Below are 16,486 nucleotides of genomic sequence, written 5' to 3'. Positions count from 1 at the left end.
ATTGATGTACGTTTTTGTTAAGATCTATTATTCTGTCTTTAATAGTATTTCTACTGAGTGGTAACTCAGAAATTCTTTTAATAATATCATCTTTATTTTTCATATCATGAAATAGAGCTGGTACACATCTTAGAAATATTTCCTTAATAAATTCTCTGTCACTGAGGGCTTTTCCATGCTGAGCTATAGAGTGAGCAATACAGTAACTTGCTGATGTTAAATTTGTAGAGCATCTTACAAATTTAATGATGGCATTTGATTGACTTTTATAGAGGTGTAGCTGCCTAGAAATGTATTCCTTCCTTTCATCGATACTTTTTTTTAAGAGCTGACAATGATTAGTTTCAAAATGTCTCTTTATGCCCTAACCGGTTTGGCTCAGTGGATAGAGCGTCAGCCTGCGGACTGAAGGGTCCCAGGTTCGATTCCGGTCAAGGGCATGTACCTTGGTTGCAGGCACATCCCCAGTGGTGGGTGTGCAGGAGGCAGCTGATCGATGTTTCTCTCTCATCGATGTTTCTAACTCTCTATACCTCTCTCTTCCTCTCTGTAAAAAATCAATAAAATATATTTAAAAAAATGTCTCTTTACATTCCACATTCTGTTTACTAGTGTTTCACTACACAGTATTCACAATGATCTGTTGTTTCTGTAGACAATCCCGTACATCTCGGTCCATACGTCTTGAAAGGGTCGGCTACTGCTACTTCCACTTCCTTTATCATTCAAACTTGCTTTTTTATTTTTTTGATTCTCCATTACAAGGCTGCAAAAATAAATAAATATAAATCATGGCATTTTTTATAAAAGGTTGATAGGTTTCTTATCTATTAACTTTTTTGCAGTGCTGTTGCACTGACTCCTGGTGCAAAACAATTCAAAGATAGTATGTATAACCAACAAATATATGGTGCTGTAATCAATTATCCGACACGCAGAATGTCTCATTGAGCACTGTTGCACTGTATATCTTTTTCTTCTAACCCTCCCACTCCTGTCTCATGACGAACATGGCGATCAAGTGCGTCCGTTTGCTGAATGCACCCGAACACACGGGAAGCTTACCTGAGGCACATGTTGACAATAATGAGGCCGTTTCCAGAACTGGGCATTTTGTCACTTGAGTGAAAATAAAATGTCACGAGTAAAGATTAATCTCTTTTAGTGCAATTCTTAACCTTTTCATATTAATGTCAATATTGGAACAATGTATCTTGGATGTTTTCACTATGTATCTTTGCTATGCAACACCGATGTACATGTTTACATCCGGTTTTAGAATTGCATTATTGATCATGAGTAATGTGAGTAATAATATTACTCAAGTGATGCCCAACTTGAGTAATGAGACAAATTGGCCGTTGTGAGAGACAAATATTTGAATTATGCAATTTTTTGTCTCTGTCGATGCGTGTCACCCAAAATGAGTTCGCGTGTCCCCTCTGACACATGTGTCATAGATTCACCATCACTGCACTAGAGGCCCAATGCACGAAATTCATGCAAGAGTAGGCCTTCCTTCCCCCGGCTGCCAGCACCAGCTTCCCTCTGGCACCCGGGACCCAGGCTTCCCTCGCAGCCCTGGCTTCGTCTGGAAGGACATCCAGTTGAATTAGCATATTATACTTTATATATATATATACCAGTTGACTTGATTTGCATTTCTCCTTCCCTTAAAATATAGGAACGAACCCTGGTCAGTGGTGCTCAGTTGGTTGGGTGTCATCCTGTGCACCAAGGGTTGCCAGTTCAATTCTCTATCAGGGCACATGCCCAAGTTGCAGGCTCGATCCCTGGTAGGGTGTGTGTAGGAGGCAGCCAATCAATGTTTCTCTCTCTCCCCCTTCCTCTTTCTCTAATCAGTAAAAGTTATTATTTTTTAAAGATATTTAATTTTTTGAATTCTTTTATTGTTTAAAATATTATATATAGTATTACATATGTCTCCTTTTTCCCCCATTGACCTCTCCCTAGCCATCTCCAACCCCCAGCACATGCCCTCCCCCCCCTCCCCCCAGTGTCTGTGTCCATTGGTTATGCTTATATGCATGCATACAAGTCCTTTGGTTGATCTCTTAGGCCCCACCCCACCTGCCTTCCCTCTGAAGTTTGACTGTTCAATGCTTCTCTGTCTCATGATCTATTTTTGTTCATCACATTTTGTTATTAATTATATCCCACAAATGAGTGAGATGATTGGATATTTGTCTTTCTCCAGCTGGCTTATTTCACTTAGCATAACGCTCTCCATGTCCATCCATGCTCTTGCGAATGGTAAGAGTTCTTTCTTTTTCACAGCAGCGTAGTATTCCATTCTGTAGATCTACCACAGTTTTTTAATCCACTCATCTACTGTTGAGCACTTAGGCTGTTTCCAAATCTTAGCTATTGTATATTGTGCTGCTATGAACATAGGGGCTCATATGTCCTTTCTGATTGGTGTTTCTGATTTCTTGGGATATATTCCTACAAGTGGGATTACTGGATCAAATGGGAGTTCCATTTTTAATTTTTTGAGGAAACTACATACTGTTTTTCACAGTGGCTGCACCAGTCTGCATTCCCACCAGCAGTGCACAAAGATTCCTTTTTCTCCACATCCTCGCCAGCACTTGTCGTTTGTCGATTTGTTGATGATAGCCACTCTGACATGTGTGACATGGTATCTCATTGTCATTTTGATTTGCATCTCTTGGATGATTAGTGACTTTGAACATGTTTTCATGTTTTTTGGCCTTTTGTATGTCCACTTTCAAAAAGTGTCTATTTAAGTCCTTTGCCCAATTTTGATTGGATTGTTTATCTTCCTTTTGTTAAGTTGTATGAGTTCCCTATAAATGTTGGAGATTAAACCCTTATCAGTGGGTGATAACATTGGTAAATATGTTCTCCCATGCAGTGGGCTTTCTTGTTTTGTTGATGGTTTCTTCTGCTGTGCAGAAGCTTTTTATTTTGATGTAGTCCCATTTGTTTATTTTCTCCTCAGTTTCCATTGCCCTAGGAGCTGTATCAGTAAAGATACTGCTTTGACATATGTCTGATATTTTGCTGCCTATGGATTCGTCTAAGATTTTTATGGTTTCCCACCTTCTGTTTCAGTCCTCTTATCCATTTTGAGTTTATTTTTGTGTATGGTGTAAGTTGGTGGTATAGTTTCATTTTTTTTGCATGTATCTGTCCAATTTTCTCAACACCATTTATTGAAGAGACTGTATGCTTTTGCCTCCTTTGTCAAATATTAATTGAGCATAATGGCTTGGGTCGATTTCTGGGTTCTCTGTTCTGTTCCATTGGTCTATATGTCTGTTCTTGTACCAGTACCAGGCAGTTTGAGAACAGTGGCTTTGTAATATAGCTTGATATCTGGTATTGTGATCACTCTAACTTAGTTCTTTCTCAGGATTGCTGCAGCTATTCGGGGTCTTTTTTTATTCCATATGAATTTTTGGAGAGTTTTTTCTAGGTCTGTGAAATATGCCATTTTAATGGGGATTGCATTGAATGTGTAGATTGCTTTGGGTAGTATGGACATTTAATGATGTTGATACTACCAATCCATGAACACGCTATAGTCTTCCATTTGTTTATGTCTTCCTCTATCTCTTTTTTCAATGTCCTGTAGTTTTCCAAGTACAGGTCTTTTACCGCCTTATTTAAATTTATTCCTAGGTATCTTAAATTTTTTTTGTTGTTGTTGCAATGGTAAATGGGATTTTTTTTTTCTTTTTGTGAGTTCATTATTGGGGTATAAAAAAGCCATAGGTTTCTGGGTGTAAATTTTGTATCCTGCCACATTGCTGAATTCATTTATTAAATCTAGTAGTTCTTTGATGGAGTCTTTAGGGTTTTCTATGTACAATATCATGTCATCTGAGAGTTTTACTTCTTTTCCAATTTGGCTGCCTTTTATTTCTTCTTGTCTGATCACTATGGCTAGCACTTCCAGTACCATATCAAACAGGAGTGGTGAGAATGGGCATCCCTGTCTTGTTCCTATTCTTAGGGGAAATGATTTTAGGTTTTACCCATTGAGTATAATGTTAGCTGTAGTTTGTTATATAAGGCTTTTATTATGTTGAGGTATGATCCCTCGATTCCCATTTTGATAAAAACTCTCAAGTTTTTATCAAGAAAGAGTGTTGGATTTTGTCAAGTCCTTTTTCTGCATCAATTGATATGATTATGTGATTTTTATCTGCCCATTTGTTTATGTGATATATCACGTTTATTGATTTGCGAATATTGCACCATCCTTGCATCCCCAGAATAAATCCCACTTGGTCATGGTGTAGTATGATCTTCCTAATGTAATGCTGGATCTGATTTGCTAGGATTTTGTTGAAGATTTTAGCATCTATGTTCATCAGGGATATTAGCCTGCAATTCTTTCCTTGTAGTGTTTTTATCTGGTTTTGGGATTAAGGTAATGTTGGCTTCATAGAAAGAGCTTGGAAGTGTGCCTTCCTCTTGAATTTTTTGGAATAGTCTGAGGAGGATAGGTTTTAGTTCTTCTTTGAATGTTTGGTAAAACTCCCCTGTGAAGCCTTCTGACCCAGGACTTTTGTTTGCTGGAAGTTTTTTGATGACTGCTTCAATTTCCTCCATAGTTATTGGCCTATTCAGATTTTTTTTATTCTTCCTGATTGAGTTTTGGAAGGTCATATTTTTCTAGGAATATGTCCATTTCTTCTAGGTTGACCAGTTTGTTGGAATAGAGGTCTTTGTAGTATTTTTTTATAATCCTTTGTATTTCTATAGGGTCTGTTCTGTTGTTATTTCACTTCTTTCATTTCTGGTTTTGTTTATTTGGGTTCTCTCTCTTTGCTTCTTGGTGAGCCTGGCTAGAGGTTCATCAATCTTGTTTATCCTTTCAAAGAACCAGCTCTTGTCTTTATTGTTGTTGTTGTTTTTGTGTGTTTTTGTTTTGTTTTGTTTGTTGTTGTTGTTGTTTTGTCTCCAAGTCTGTAATATTTTCTTCTGCACCAGAAATATGTCAGCAGTTTCAGAAAGTGGGAGTAAAAAAGCTAAAGTGTCTGTCACCAGGAAGACCAGAATTGTGTGAGTCAAAGTGACACAGCGACAAGAAAATCTAGTGGTCAGGATTAGGAGAGGATTAGGAGAGGGCCTGAATCCAGACTGATGTAAGCTAAACTGCCAAGAACTAGAAAGATTGAGAAAGACCAGTGAAATAAGTGTGTGGAGAAATCATTATTATATGTCCATTTGGTGAGCAAGTTAAGATTATTAAAATATGCAATACATCTATTTCACAGCTGTAATGTATATATTCTTTCAATAAATAATATGTGTAATATGTATATAATTTTATACATATTTTTATACATGTATAATTTGTACATATTTTATACAATAATTTTATACATATTTTTTCCTTAACCCAACACTTTCACTTCTAGGACTGTAACACAAATCTCAAAAAAAAATTGCATGACTATATGTACAAGTTTTTCATTGAAAAATTGGAAACTACTTAAGTACCTATCCACAGAAGAACTCTACTTTATACCAATGTACTCTAGATGTTCTCTCTCTCTTTTTTCTTTTTTTTACAATGAACAAGTGTTAGTTTTATAGGCAGGATTATCCACAGACTATGCAGGGGCAGGAACCTGGTTATCCACAGAAACGGAAGGATCTGGGCCGAGGACAGGTCTGGAGTGGCACCTCTAAGGAGTCCATGCCTCTGAGACATCCTCCCATCCCCACAGGAAAGGCTCCGATGCATGTGTTGGAGGCCTGAGGCAGTTCGTCTGCAGGTGTAAATAGATAAGTGACCTACCTGGTGGCCAGGTGGCACATGCCAGTGGGAAGAACGCACATCCTGATCTTCTATCTCTATGAAAACCTCCCTAAGAAGGCGAATTGCCCCATGGTGGAGAAAAGACAAGACAACCTTAGGATGCTTTGCTGGTCTAAAATCTCTTCCCAATAGTAGTTATACGTCATTGCATGCAGCTCACAGCTAGAACTGACTTTTTATTTGCTTTTTTTGGCTACCAGAGTTGTTCCCGTGGGAAGGAGGTGTAAGCCAATTTCATAATCTTTACTTATCTGATCCATCTCCAGAGAAATAGCAATGGACTTCCATAGCCATTGGATTTATTAAAACCAACAATGGCTTGATAGGAAAGTTTGCTCTTTTCTAAAAGGCAAATAAAATAAGAAGAAAAAGGTGTTATAAAACCATGCAGGGAAGAAAAGAACTGGCATTATATAAAAATCCTACAAGTGAAAGAAATAAAACTTCCGAATAGTCATGATTTGGTTGTTACGTGATCACAGCTATCTGACTTGCACTTAAAATCCTTGTGAATATCCCTTCGATAATAACACAAGCTTTTAATGTGTCTTTTTAAAAATTTGCTTCAAGTTCGGACCCCTCCTTCAGTCATGCTGTGCTCCAAAAAGGTACACCTCAGGGCACTGGTCCCTGACGAGGCCCGGCGTCTTCTACATTGGCCGAGAAGATGGGTACATCGATATCTGGGACCTTCTGGAGAAAACCCATGAGCCAGCCCAGTCACAGAACATCTGTATAACGATGATCACCTGCATCAAACCCTGGACCTTTACTGGTATGTTCTTTCTGAGCAAACACGCTAAGTCATTTTGTTCTTTTGTGTAACTCAGGAAAACATTGGCATCATCTGGGAGGCCTCCAGCGTCCTTTCTCAGGTTTTTGTTTTCTTCCCTCCCTTCCCTTCCTTCTCCCTCCGTCCCCCCTTTCCTTCCATCCTGCCCCTTCTCTCTGGCACTATCTTGGATACCACCTGAGCTTCTCTCACTTGATTTCTCCATCAACAGTTATTTCTGAGACACACTTGGTGTGCCAAGCAGAGGGCAATTTTGAACCACACAACACAAAGCATCCTTCTCATCTTCTAATAATTTATTTCCTTTGTCCTGATTTCTCTGTTGCAACCCAGTGCTACTTTCTATATAAATCCAATATATTTGCCTCTTTGAAAAGGAGTTTTCCTTTGTTTCCAAAGGTGTTGAAGGCATAGAATGGTCTTTCTATCCCTTTCTCTCTCAGAAACATACCTTGAGAAATTCATCCTTCAGAATTCCTAGGGTGTCACACAGTCTGGCTACTGCTTAGGAATATGTCACCAAAGTGTGTTTTCCTATCTTTGCTCTAAAACATAACATGCCTGCAGGGATTATAAGTAGAGGATTTGGCAATGTGAACCATTTTCTGAAAATGAGAAGAAAAAAACAACAACACATGATGAGATGGAAAGCTAAAATGCTCAAACACATTTGTGTTTCACATCCATTTTAAATGCTCACAGGAAACAATCTGGTGTGCATTCTGGCTCCTGGTTCTGACTGTGCCTTTTAAATTCGCCTGCATGCCGGGGTCCTTTAGTCCTTACTGTGTCTGTGCGGATACTGCCCTCAGGATTCCCCCTGGAAATCTTTCCATGTGTTTTCCCTGCTTCCTTCCCACGTCTGCCCAGTGGCCCCGCCACAGAGAGAGTCAACCTCGGCAAGGAGCCACACCCTTTACACCAGTGGCTCTCAACCTTCCTAATGCTGCGACCCTTTAATACAGCTCCTCATGTTGTGGTGACCCCCAACCATAAAATTATTTTCGTTGCTACTTCATAACTGTCATTTTGCTACTGTTATGAATCGTCATGTAAATATCTGATAGGCAGGATGTATTTTCATTGTTACAAACTGAACATAATTAAAGCATAGTGATTCATCACAAAAACAATATGTAATTATATGTGTGTGTTCCGATGGTTTTAGGCGACCCCTGTGAAAGGGTCGTTCGATCCCCAAAGAGGTCGCGACCCACAGGTTGAGAACCGCTGCTTTACACAGAGGCCAAGAAAAGGAGATCCGCGGTGGGCAGGGTGGCTGACCAAGGCTCAGGGTCTCAGCTTTCATCCCATCAACTGGAAAGCATGACATACATGTTAATATGGCCCCCAGTCACGAAGGTCTGATGCAGATGCCAAGGTCCCTGTAACTCCCGCAGGTCCTCTGGGACACCACAGAACGAGCCACGGTTCGTGTGTAAACGCTAAGACAGCTTTCTGTCGGCTGACTTGTTTTCCCCCCTGTTTATTTTTAACCTTTCAGCGAAGCAGCAATTCATAGCCGTAGGTGATTACTATGGGACCCTGCATATATTAGAGATCCCTTGGACGTTGAGTCACCCTTCCACCAATGAGGTCAGTGACTTTGGGCTTTGAGGGTTTATGTGACGGAGTATCACTGTGGCCTGTCTTAAAAGTGTGTTCAGAAATGACAGCATTTTCACGCTATAGGAGAGCAGGCAAAAACAAGGGGATGCATTTCTGCTTCATGAGTTAAATAGTTTGAAGCTAGAAAAATAAACAAAAATGGAATGAGAGGGAGGCCAAAGTCAATAGAACCCAGATTCAGGGGAGAATCACTTTGAGGATTCACAATCAGAAGCTGTTGTTTGGGGGTTGTAACCGAAGCACGGGACCCTTCTTTCAGGGACGCCCGTCCTGGAGGGCACATGTGACATCTGCATGTCTCTTCCCATTGCCCACCACCCCGTCCCCTCCCCCAAGCTGGTGTCCTGCAAGCAGCGTGTCTGAAGTGGCAATATTCTGCCCGCCCCCCGCCTCCGTCCCCGCCACCCGAGGGCTGCAGGCAATGTTAATTAGGAGGTTATGAAAAGATCAATAAGTAGAAACATGTAAGTATACATACACCAAACGTTAGATATATAGACTGCAATCTGTTACAAGTCCCAACAACATCGGCCTCATTAATGCCAGGCAAAAAGCTTTTCCTCCCCTGGTCACCTGGTCTATTTTCCTGTTTCTATTCTATGCCTACATGCCAAACCCTCCAGGGGGCCAGGAACTCTGCTCCCAGGCCCTTTAGGATCTGCATTGATACCCTCATCTGGGTTCTCCAGGTTCTGTGGATGATATGAAAGTTTCCTCGGTGTTAGAAGTGAGAAGGAAGGAAGAAGGAAAAAAGCAATCCTCGAATGTTCCTTCTACAAAATTGTAAACAATTTTTGCTGCTCTCGCCTTCCAACCTCACTCCCTTCCTGGAATACTGTAATTCGCAGGGTCCTAAAACTTAGCACAGTAGCCCCCACATTGAGCTAGCTTCCCTGGAAGTGGGCCCGTGGGCAGTGTCCCAAAGCAGGGAGCATACCTGGTGAGTTATAGGCAGCAGGGACTCTTCCAGGCCCTTGTAAAAAACGTAGTGGGAGCGGGGTGTGGGTGGGGGCTCCTCTCTTGAGGCCTGTGTCTCTAACAGGCATCAAGTATAAACCATTACTTTGAAAGAGAAGTCAAGCACCTGGAATATGTGGAGCAACGCAAGAAAATCCGTGAGCAAGAAAGGAAGGAAATGGCGCTGGAGAGGGAGAAGAAAAAAGTTGTAAGTTAAATTTCAGAAACAAAAGTTGAGTTCTCTCTAACCCCAGTGGAAATATGTGTGTTTGGCTTATTCCACAATTTGAATAGGAAAATTATGCCTTTTCACATTCTTCTCTCATTCTCATGAGAGTCAAGAGGAAATTTCTCCAATTTCCTAGCTTACCATGAGTAAGCAGCTATTGTTGGACACCTTGTAAGATTCTACCTAATGGAAGTTTCTGAAATGCTCTATAACATCCAAGTCTTTTAGATACAAAGGTGTCTAACTACCATCTATACATACAATGATTGACACCAGCCAGGCTGTTGCCGTTTTTTTTAATTTGATAATCTAAGGGAAAAGAGGTCAGTGCCCCTGACTAAATAGTCGAGTATTGCATGTTTTAAAAATTACTGTAGCACACCAGTTGAAAATCACTGGATTAACATGATCATTTATTGATAGATAGTAATTCGTGTAATCAAAGCAGAGGGCCTCATTTCAAAAATGGTTTAGTGGTGACAAGGTATAAAAGAATACCAATTAACTAACTTCTCATTGTTCTCCCCAGCCAAAAAAAAAAATGCTCTTGGTTGTGTGTGTGCGTGTGTGTCTGTGTGTGTGTGTGTGTGTGCATTCACAAATATTGGTTGAAATTTTGTTGTGGGACATAAGCTGCCACCCTTTCCCTATGCCAGATACGATCTCCAATTATTATGAGGGTTTAAATACCATAGCAACAGCCCCTAATTATCCACATCAGTAGAATTGTGGATAATACAAAAATAATTTGCCTGTGAAATACTTTTAAAGCACCTGAATGTTATAATAATCTTAGTATCATGCATTTGAGTTTCCAACAGGTTTCCAACTCCTTCTTGTGACTTTATTTCCATTTGACATCGTGCCCTTTTTTAAGTAGAGCTACCACTTCTCAGATGTTCTCTGGACTGGACTGTGGCTAAGTGAATGAATTTTAAAGGGCCCCTCTGTTACATTTAGAAGGTGCAAAGGTCGCCAAGGATAAACAACTAATGTTCAGCAGAAATACCTTTTCATAAGCAACTGCTGATAAAAGGGAAACTGGAAACAAACTGTAACAACCTCAGAGGATTGCAGTGAGGATTGAGTGGGTTAAAATGTGTACAGCACTTAGCCAGTAACTGGCACATAGAAAGTGCTAGTATTATTTCAGGGGGCAGAAGACCGTCACACTTCCGTCCCGCGAGGCTGGTCTTTCTGAGCACCCCCAGGTGCCAGGGATCAGGCTGTGCACTGCAGCCCATGGGTCCGGAGGAAATCATGCACCCGCCTGCTTGTAAACATCGAGTCTGGATACAGTTCATTTCTTGACAAAGAACAGTAGTTACAGCTCAAGCAGCACATGAAATGGGAAATTTCCTAACTGGAATTTCAGCTGCTGGAGACCCAAAGCTGGGGCAAGTAGCAGTTCCCATGTGATCCAGAAACTATGCCATCTGCATGGGGCTTAGAAGGGAATTTTGCCATCTCGTGTCACCCACACTCCAGACAACGTAAGGGAAGGAGCCTGAAAGAGGGCATGTTCTTTGGAGAGAGGTGGCAGAGAGCTACACATTCCCCCCTTCCCACCGCTGCGACACTGGGCTTGGTGAGAGATGGGCTGCTGGCCAGGACGGACGATGCCTCTGACACCTGGCAGGAGGCTTGCTGAGCCCGAGAAACCCAACGGCCAGGAATTACCAGGCGACTAGAGCGGCATATGTAGGGAGAGTTTGGGGAACCCAGAGACGAGGGCCTAGACCAGCCGTGGGCAAACTACGGCCCACGGCCCGTGGGCCGGATCCGGCCCGTTTGAAATGAATAAAACTAAAAAAAAAAAAAAAAAAAAAAAAGACCGTACCCTTTTATGTAATGATGTTTACTTTGAACTTATATTAGTTCACACAAACACTCCATCCATGCTTTTGTTCCGGCCCTCCGGTCCAGTTTAAGAACCCATTGTGGCCCTCGAGTCAAAAAGTTTGCCCACCCCTGGGCTAGACTCCTGAGGCTGGATGGTCTATGGGCAAGAGATTGACTTAAACAGCTCTGAGGAGGGTGGAGAGAGGGCCCAAGGGCAATGAACTCCTATTGGTGGCAGAGTGAGGGTGCCGAGGAGACCCTTGGGAAGAAGCTGGGCTCAAAAGTGCCCAAGGACCTTCTAACCTGGACGAGGCAACCTCTGCAGAAAGAAGCTGAAGGGGCAAGAGATGCCCTCCCCTCGCCCCAGCCCCGGTCCTCCCACAGACCCCTCCGGAGCAGCCAGGCTGGCTATTCAAAAGCGGGCCCTTCTCCTCCTCTGGCATTTCTAGCTGTCAGTGTCTTACAGGAGTAACTTGCTTTTCTCCTCCCTAGAAACCGCATCAGAAGGGAAAAGATCAGCTGGAGGCTGATTTGAAGATGGACTACGAGAGCTACTTGGAACTGGAGGGGACCGTCCTCCTCAGCCTGGGCCTCATTAAGGCCACGGACACGCTGTCGTTCGTGGACATGATATAGGAGCCTTCCTGTGGGGTGCCTGGGGCCTTCGGGAGAGAGACTGCCTTTCCTTCCTACCCATTGCTTTTATGTAAGGTGGACTGTCAGACCAAACATTCAATGGGGTTACTCATGAATAGCAGGCTTTGGTTTCACTGCTAGTAAAACTTTTCAATTATAACAATTAGGAAGATCTGCTTTGATCATTTCTAGTTTTAATATGTACCGAAACTTTGTACCAAGTATGAAACTTATGGATAAGGGAACTTTGATTTTCCTATAGAAATACACAGCTTCAGAGACCCCCTTACCCCCAGTCCTCAATAGCCATTCAGGGCCCCAACCCCAGAGAGAAGTGGAAATGAAACTTTTTTCCTAATTACCAGGTTGCTTTTGGTCACCTCCCCAAAAAGAGCTCCCTTTGGGCCCCTGCACAGATTGTAGGGCCGTGTGCCGAACAAAATAGTAGTGAGTCAAATCCAGAAACATATGCATAAAGAAAGGATGACGTGTGAAGGTCATGCTGGCTTATCCAGGAAATATAACGTTAATTTAACAGTAGAAAATAAATTGATGATTGATGAAAGGAGAGAAAGTCTGATACCAAAGAGATGCAGGAACACATTCGATAAAATTTGATATCCATTCCTGATAAAGCAACAATAGATTCTTAGCAACTTCAAAAAGAAGGGAAGAAGCAGGGCTTCCCTTAACCTGATGCAGGGAATGTAAAAAAAAAGACCTACAACAAGCCTAACTATGGCTCAATGGTTGAACGTCAGCCTATGAACCAGGAAGTCACAGTTCAATTCCCAGTCAGGGCACATGCCTGAGTTGCAGGCTCGATTCCCAGTAGGGGGTGTGCAGGAGGAAGCCAATCAAATGAGTCTCTCTCATCATTGATGTTTCTTTTTTGAAAATATATTTTATTGATTTTTTACAGAGAGGAAGGGAGAGAGATAGAGAGTTAGAAACATCGATGAGAGAGAAACATCGATCAGCTGCCTCCTGCACATCTCCTACGGGGGATGTGCCTGCAACCAACGTATATGCCCTTGACCAGAATTGAACCTGGGACCTTTCAGTCTGCTCTATCCACTGAGCCAAACCGGCTAGGGCTCATCAGTGATGTTTCTATCTCTCTCTCCTTCTCCCTTCCTCTCTGAAATCAATAAAAATATATTTTAAAAATAAATATTAAATAAGTAAAGTTTTAAAAATCCTACAGCAAACATCTACCTCATGGTGAACAGTTGAACGCTTGACTTCGATATGTGGAACAAGACACAGTGCCCACCATCATGTCTTCTAGTCAATATTGTCCCGGGGTGGGGGTGGGGGGTCAAGCAGTGTGGGCACGAAAAGGGAACAGCGTGTGAAACTCAGTTTGTGGAAGAGTGTGGTGGATCTCAATAAGAGATTCGATTTCAGAAAAGTGACTGATATGGGGAGTGGGGTGGCGGGGAGAGTAGCAGGAGAGGAGACCGGAAAAGTCGGTGGGAGCCAGATTGCGAAGGCTCCTTTAACCAAGCCCAAGAAGCTGGGTTACAGCTTGGCAGGTAACGAGGGATGCATAGAAGGACTGAGCAGGAAGGTGGCACAATCTGCTTCCTATTCATGAAGAGAAGGAGTGGATTAGAATCGGGAGAGCCTCACGGCAGGAAATCCTATTTGGATACAGTCGGGAAGGTTCAAGGTAAAGGATTAGGATGGTCTGTACTGAAGCTTCAGGTGGAAACAGAAATGAAAGGCTGGTTTGGATCGGGAAGGGTGAGGCCAAGATAGTAAGTTAAGGTGCTAGGGGAAATGAACTCAAAGGTTTATTCACTGGAGAAGTCAGATAGACAGCAGCACTTGACCATCTGTGTGCCTTTGGGCAGGTGCATTTTCACTGTGCAACAGGGTCCACTTCTATCAGGCCAGGTTGAGAACGCTGACCTTGCCACATTTGCATTTGGGTACCTGAGCACCTGAACAGGAAGAAGGCCCTGCCTAGCACGTGGGCACCCTCACAAGGGGAAGGCCCAGGGCTCGTCCTTGCACTTCCACATCTCTTTCTTCTTCTTCTCTTTAGCCCACACTCATGTCTTGGGTGAACCCATCCAGCCTCATAGCTTTCAATACAACCTATATCCCTGGCCTGGGCCTCTCCCATAAAGTCAACTGCTGCATATCCACCTGACTGCTTCCTGTCTCCACTGGAATGTACAATAGGCATCTCAAACTCAAACATGTTCAAAACCGAGTGCCTGATTTTACCTCCAAACTCCAGTTTTCCTGAAGTCCTCACAATCCCCTTGCTTCTAGTTTCTTGGTCAAAAACCTTGAAGTCATGCCCCATTTCTCCCTCACTCTCCCAATCTACACCCAATCTGTGAGCAAATCTTACTGACTATACCTTTAAAATATATACAGAACCTAGTCACTTCTCTCTGCCACCACCATGGACCTAGCTACCACCACCACTGGCTTGGATTGTCGCAGTCACCCCCTACCTCTTCTCCCTGCGTCTACATTGCCGGCTCCAGTGTGTCTCAGCAGCAGCCCCATGGTGATTCCAGATGCAAGTCAGAGGCTGCCCTCCTCCCCCTCAGCACCCCAGCACACCCAGAGCAGGGGCCTGTGGGGCGCGGCTACAGTGTTTTGGCCAGGTTCAAGCCTCGGACTAATGAAAGGACAGGGTCCTCTCATTGCCACGTGCAAGTCCCAGCTGGAGGGCAGGGCCCTCCCAGCACAATCATAGCCAACGGCTGTGGTTGTGAGCTTGAACCTATGGTCCGAACACGTGGCCCCACGTGCCTTGTGATAGAGCTCGGGTGCATGTAGTTGAGTGGGGATGAAACTCACGAGAATGCTGTAAACAACGTGATCACGCCCCTACTTTGCCTCGTGGCATCTGCTATAAAATAAAGACACGGCCTGTGGGCGCTGTCGTTGTCTCCTCATCAGGGAGCAGCGTCCCGTCCCACCGAGACCCAGCTATTATTCTCTTGTCTGTCTTTCCTTAATCCTTTCACCCCCCACTCAGAGACACCCTTGGTCGTGCTGGCGTGGCACAGGGGCCAAAGGCTTTACAATGACCTGCAAGCCCTGGTGTGATCAGGCTCTCGGCCAACACCCTCCGTCTCTCATCTCCTCCCCTCTGTCACACCGCCCATCACGCTGGCCTCCTATTCACCACACATGGCAGGCGTGTGTTTGTCCCAGGATATCTGTGCTTGCTGTTCTGCATTTCCTCCAGTGACTTTCCCTACTTTGTTTTTATGTGTTCACTCAAAGAGAAAAAAGATATGTTGAGTGCCTACTATGTGCCAGGTTATACAGTTTTAAACAGGGTGCTCAGGAGAGGTCTTACGGGAAGGTGATGTTCAAGCAAAGACCCAGAGCAGTGGTTCTCAACCTTCCTAATGCCGCGACCCTTTAATACAGTTCCTCATGTTGCGGTGACCCCCAACCATAAAATTATTTTCATTGCTACTTCATAACTGTCATTTTGCTACTGTTATGAATCGTCATGTAAATATCTGATATGCAGGATGTATTTTCATTGTTACAAATTGAACATAATTAAAGCATAGTGATTCATCACAAAAACAATATGTAATTACATATGTGTTTTCCGATGGTCTTAGGCGACTCCTGTGAAAGGGTAGTTCGACCCCCAAAGGGGTCACGACCCCCAGGTTGAGAACCGCTGACCTTGAGGGTGAGGGATTTTGCCCTGTAGTCTTCCAGGAGAAGCATGTTCCATAACCCAGCGCCCACCCCGACCCTGGCCGACTCCTGCTTAGGTCTGTTGGACAGAAGTGGGCTGTGTGGACACCCCTCAGTCTAAAGCAGCCAGGACTACAGAGAACAGGAGGTCATGATTGCGTGACATAAGCCATCACCTGGGGCTGGCACATTGTTGTCATAAACAAAAGCAAGGTTTTATTAGTATAGAAGGAGAGGGTAATGGAGCGTGGATAATGGTCTGCCTTAGGGTTATCAAATGAAGAGTTTAGTATGGCGTCTGGCATATGGCAAGCAGTAAATGTGTTTACTATCATTTTACCTAATTTATGAATACAATGTGAGTATAATCTGGCTATGGAAGCGAAAATATGGGGTTTGTCTTACTTATGGTAGCAATTATGATTGATTCACTGTGATATTTGCATTGTGTGTTTATAACCTCAGTTTTTCCAGGGCTCATTAGCTCGCCAGCCTGTGGCCACCAGTGGTGTCACATAACACAGCCATAGCCCGAGTTTTAGGAGATCCTGCCCCACCTGCTTATTGGGTATCTCATCCTTCTGCAAAGGGCCTCCTGGTATGTCTCATGGTCCCTGGGTTGAAGGTGGAGTCCAATATGTTTTAAAACAAGCCAGCAGCCACCAGGCACTCAAGGCTCCCCTCTCTCAATATGCCTGGTGGCCTGTAACAGGCGGGAAGGTGCTGGGCAAAGCCTCTGTGCTAGTCCAGGTCCTGCAAGAAGCAGACGCCAAGGTAGGCTTCCAGGTGGGAGAGAGAGAAGCAGCCAGGGAACCTTCAGCCCTGTATGCGGGTCTAGTGCCTGGGGAAGGAGTGAGGGAAGGACAGAGGACGGGTTAGGATGCCT

General features: G+C 43.4%; 1 protein-coding gene across 1 annotated transcript in view; it reads left to right on the top strand.

Moving 5' to 3' along the window:
• Window positions 1-12,816, top strand: part of DNAI3 (dynein axonemal intermediate chain 3) — an 87,808-nt gene extending 74,992 nt beyond the window's left edge. The window contains exons 20-23 of the mRNA XM_059689013.1: window positions 6,392-6,596; window positions 8,119-8,210; window positions 9,286-9,408; window positions 11,764-12,816. Of these exons, the coding sequence (XP_059544996.1) occupies window positions 6,392-6,596; window positions 8,119-8,210; window positions 9,286-9,408; window positions 11,764-11,907 (564 nt within the window). The 3' untranslated portion in view covers window positions 11,908-12,816. The remainder of the gene's footprint in view (window positions 1-6,391; window positions 6,597-8,118; window positions 8,211-9,285; window positions 9,409-11,763) is intronic.
• The last annotated feature ends 3,670 nt before the right edge of the window (window positions 12,817-16,486 follow it).

This window comes from Myotis daubentonii, chromosome 3 (genome assembly GCF_963259705.1).
Source record: "Myotis daubentonii chromosome 3, mMyoDau2.1, whole genome shotgun sequence".
In the NCBI taxonomy this organism is placed as follows: Eukaryota; Metazoa; Chordata; class Mammalia; order Chiroptera; family Vespertilionidae; genus Myotis; species Myotis daubentonii.
This window is presented reverse-complemented; position numbering and strand designations above follow the sequence as displayed.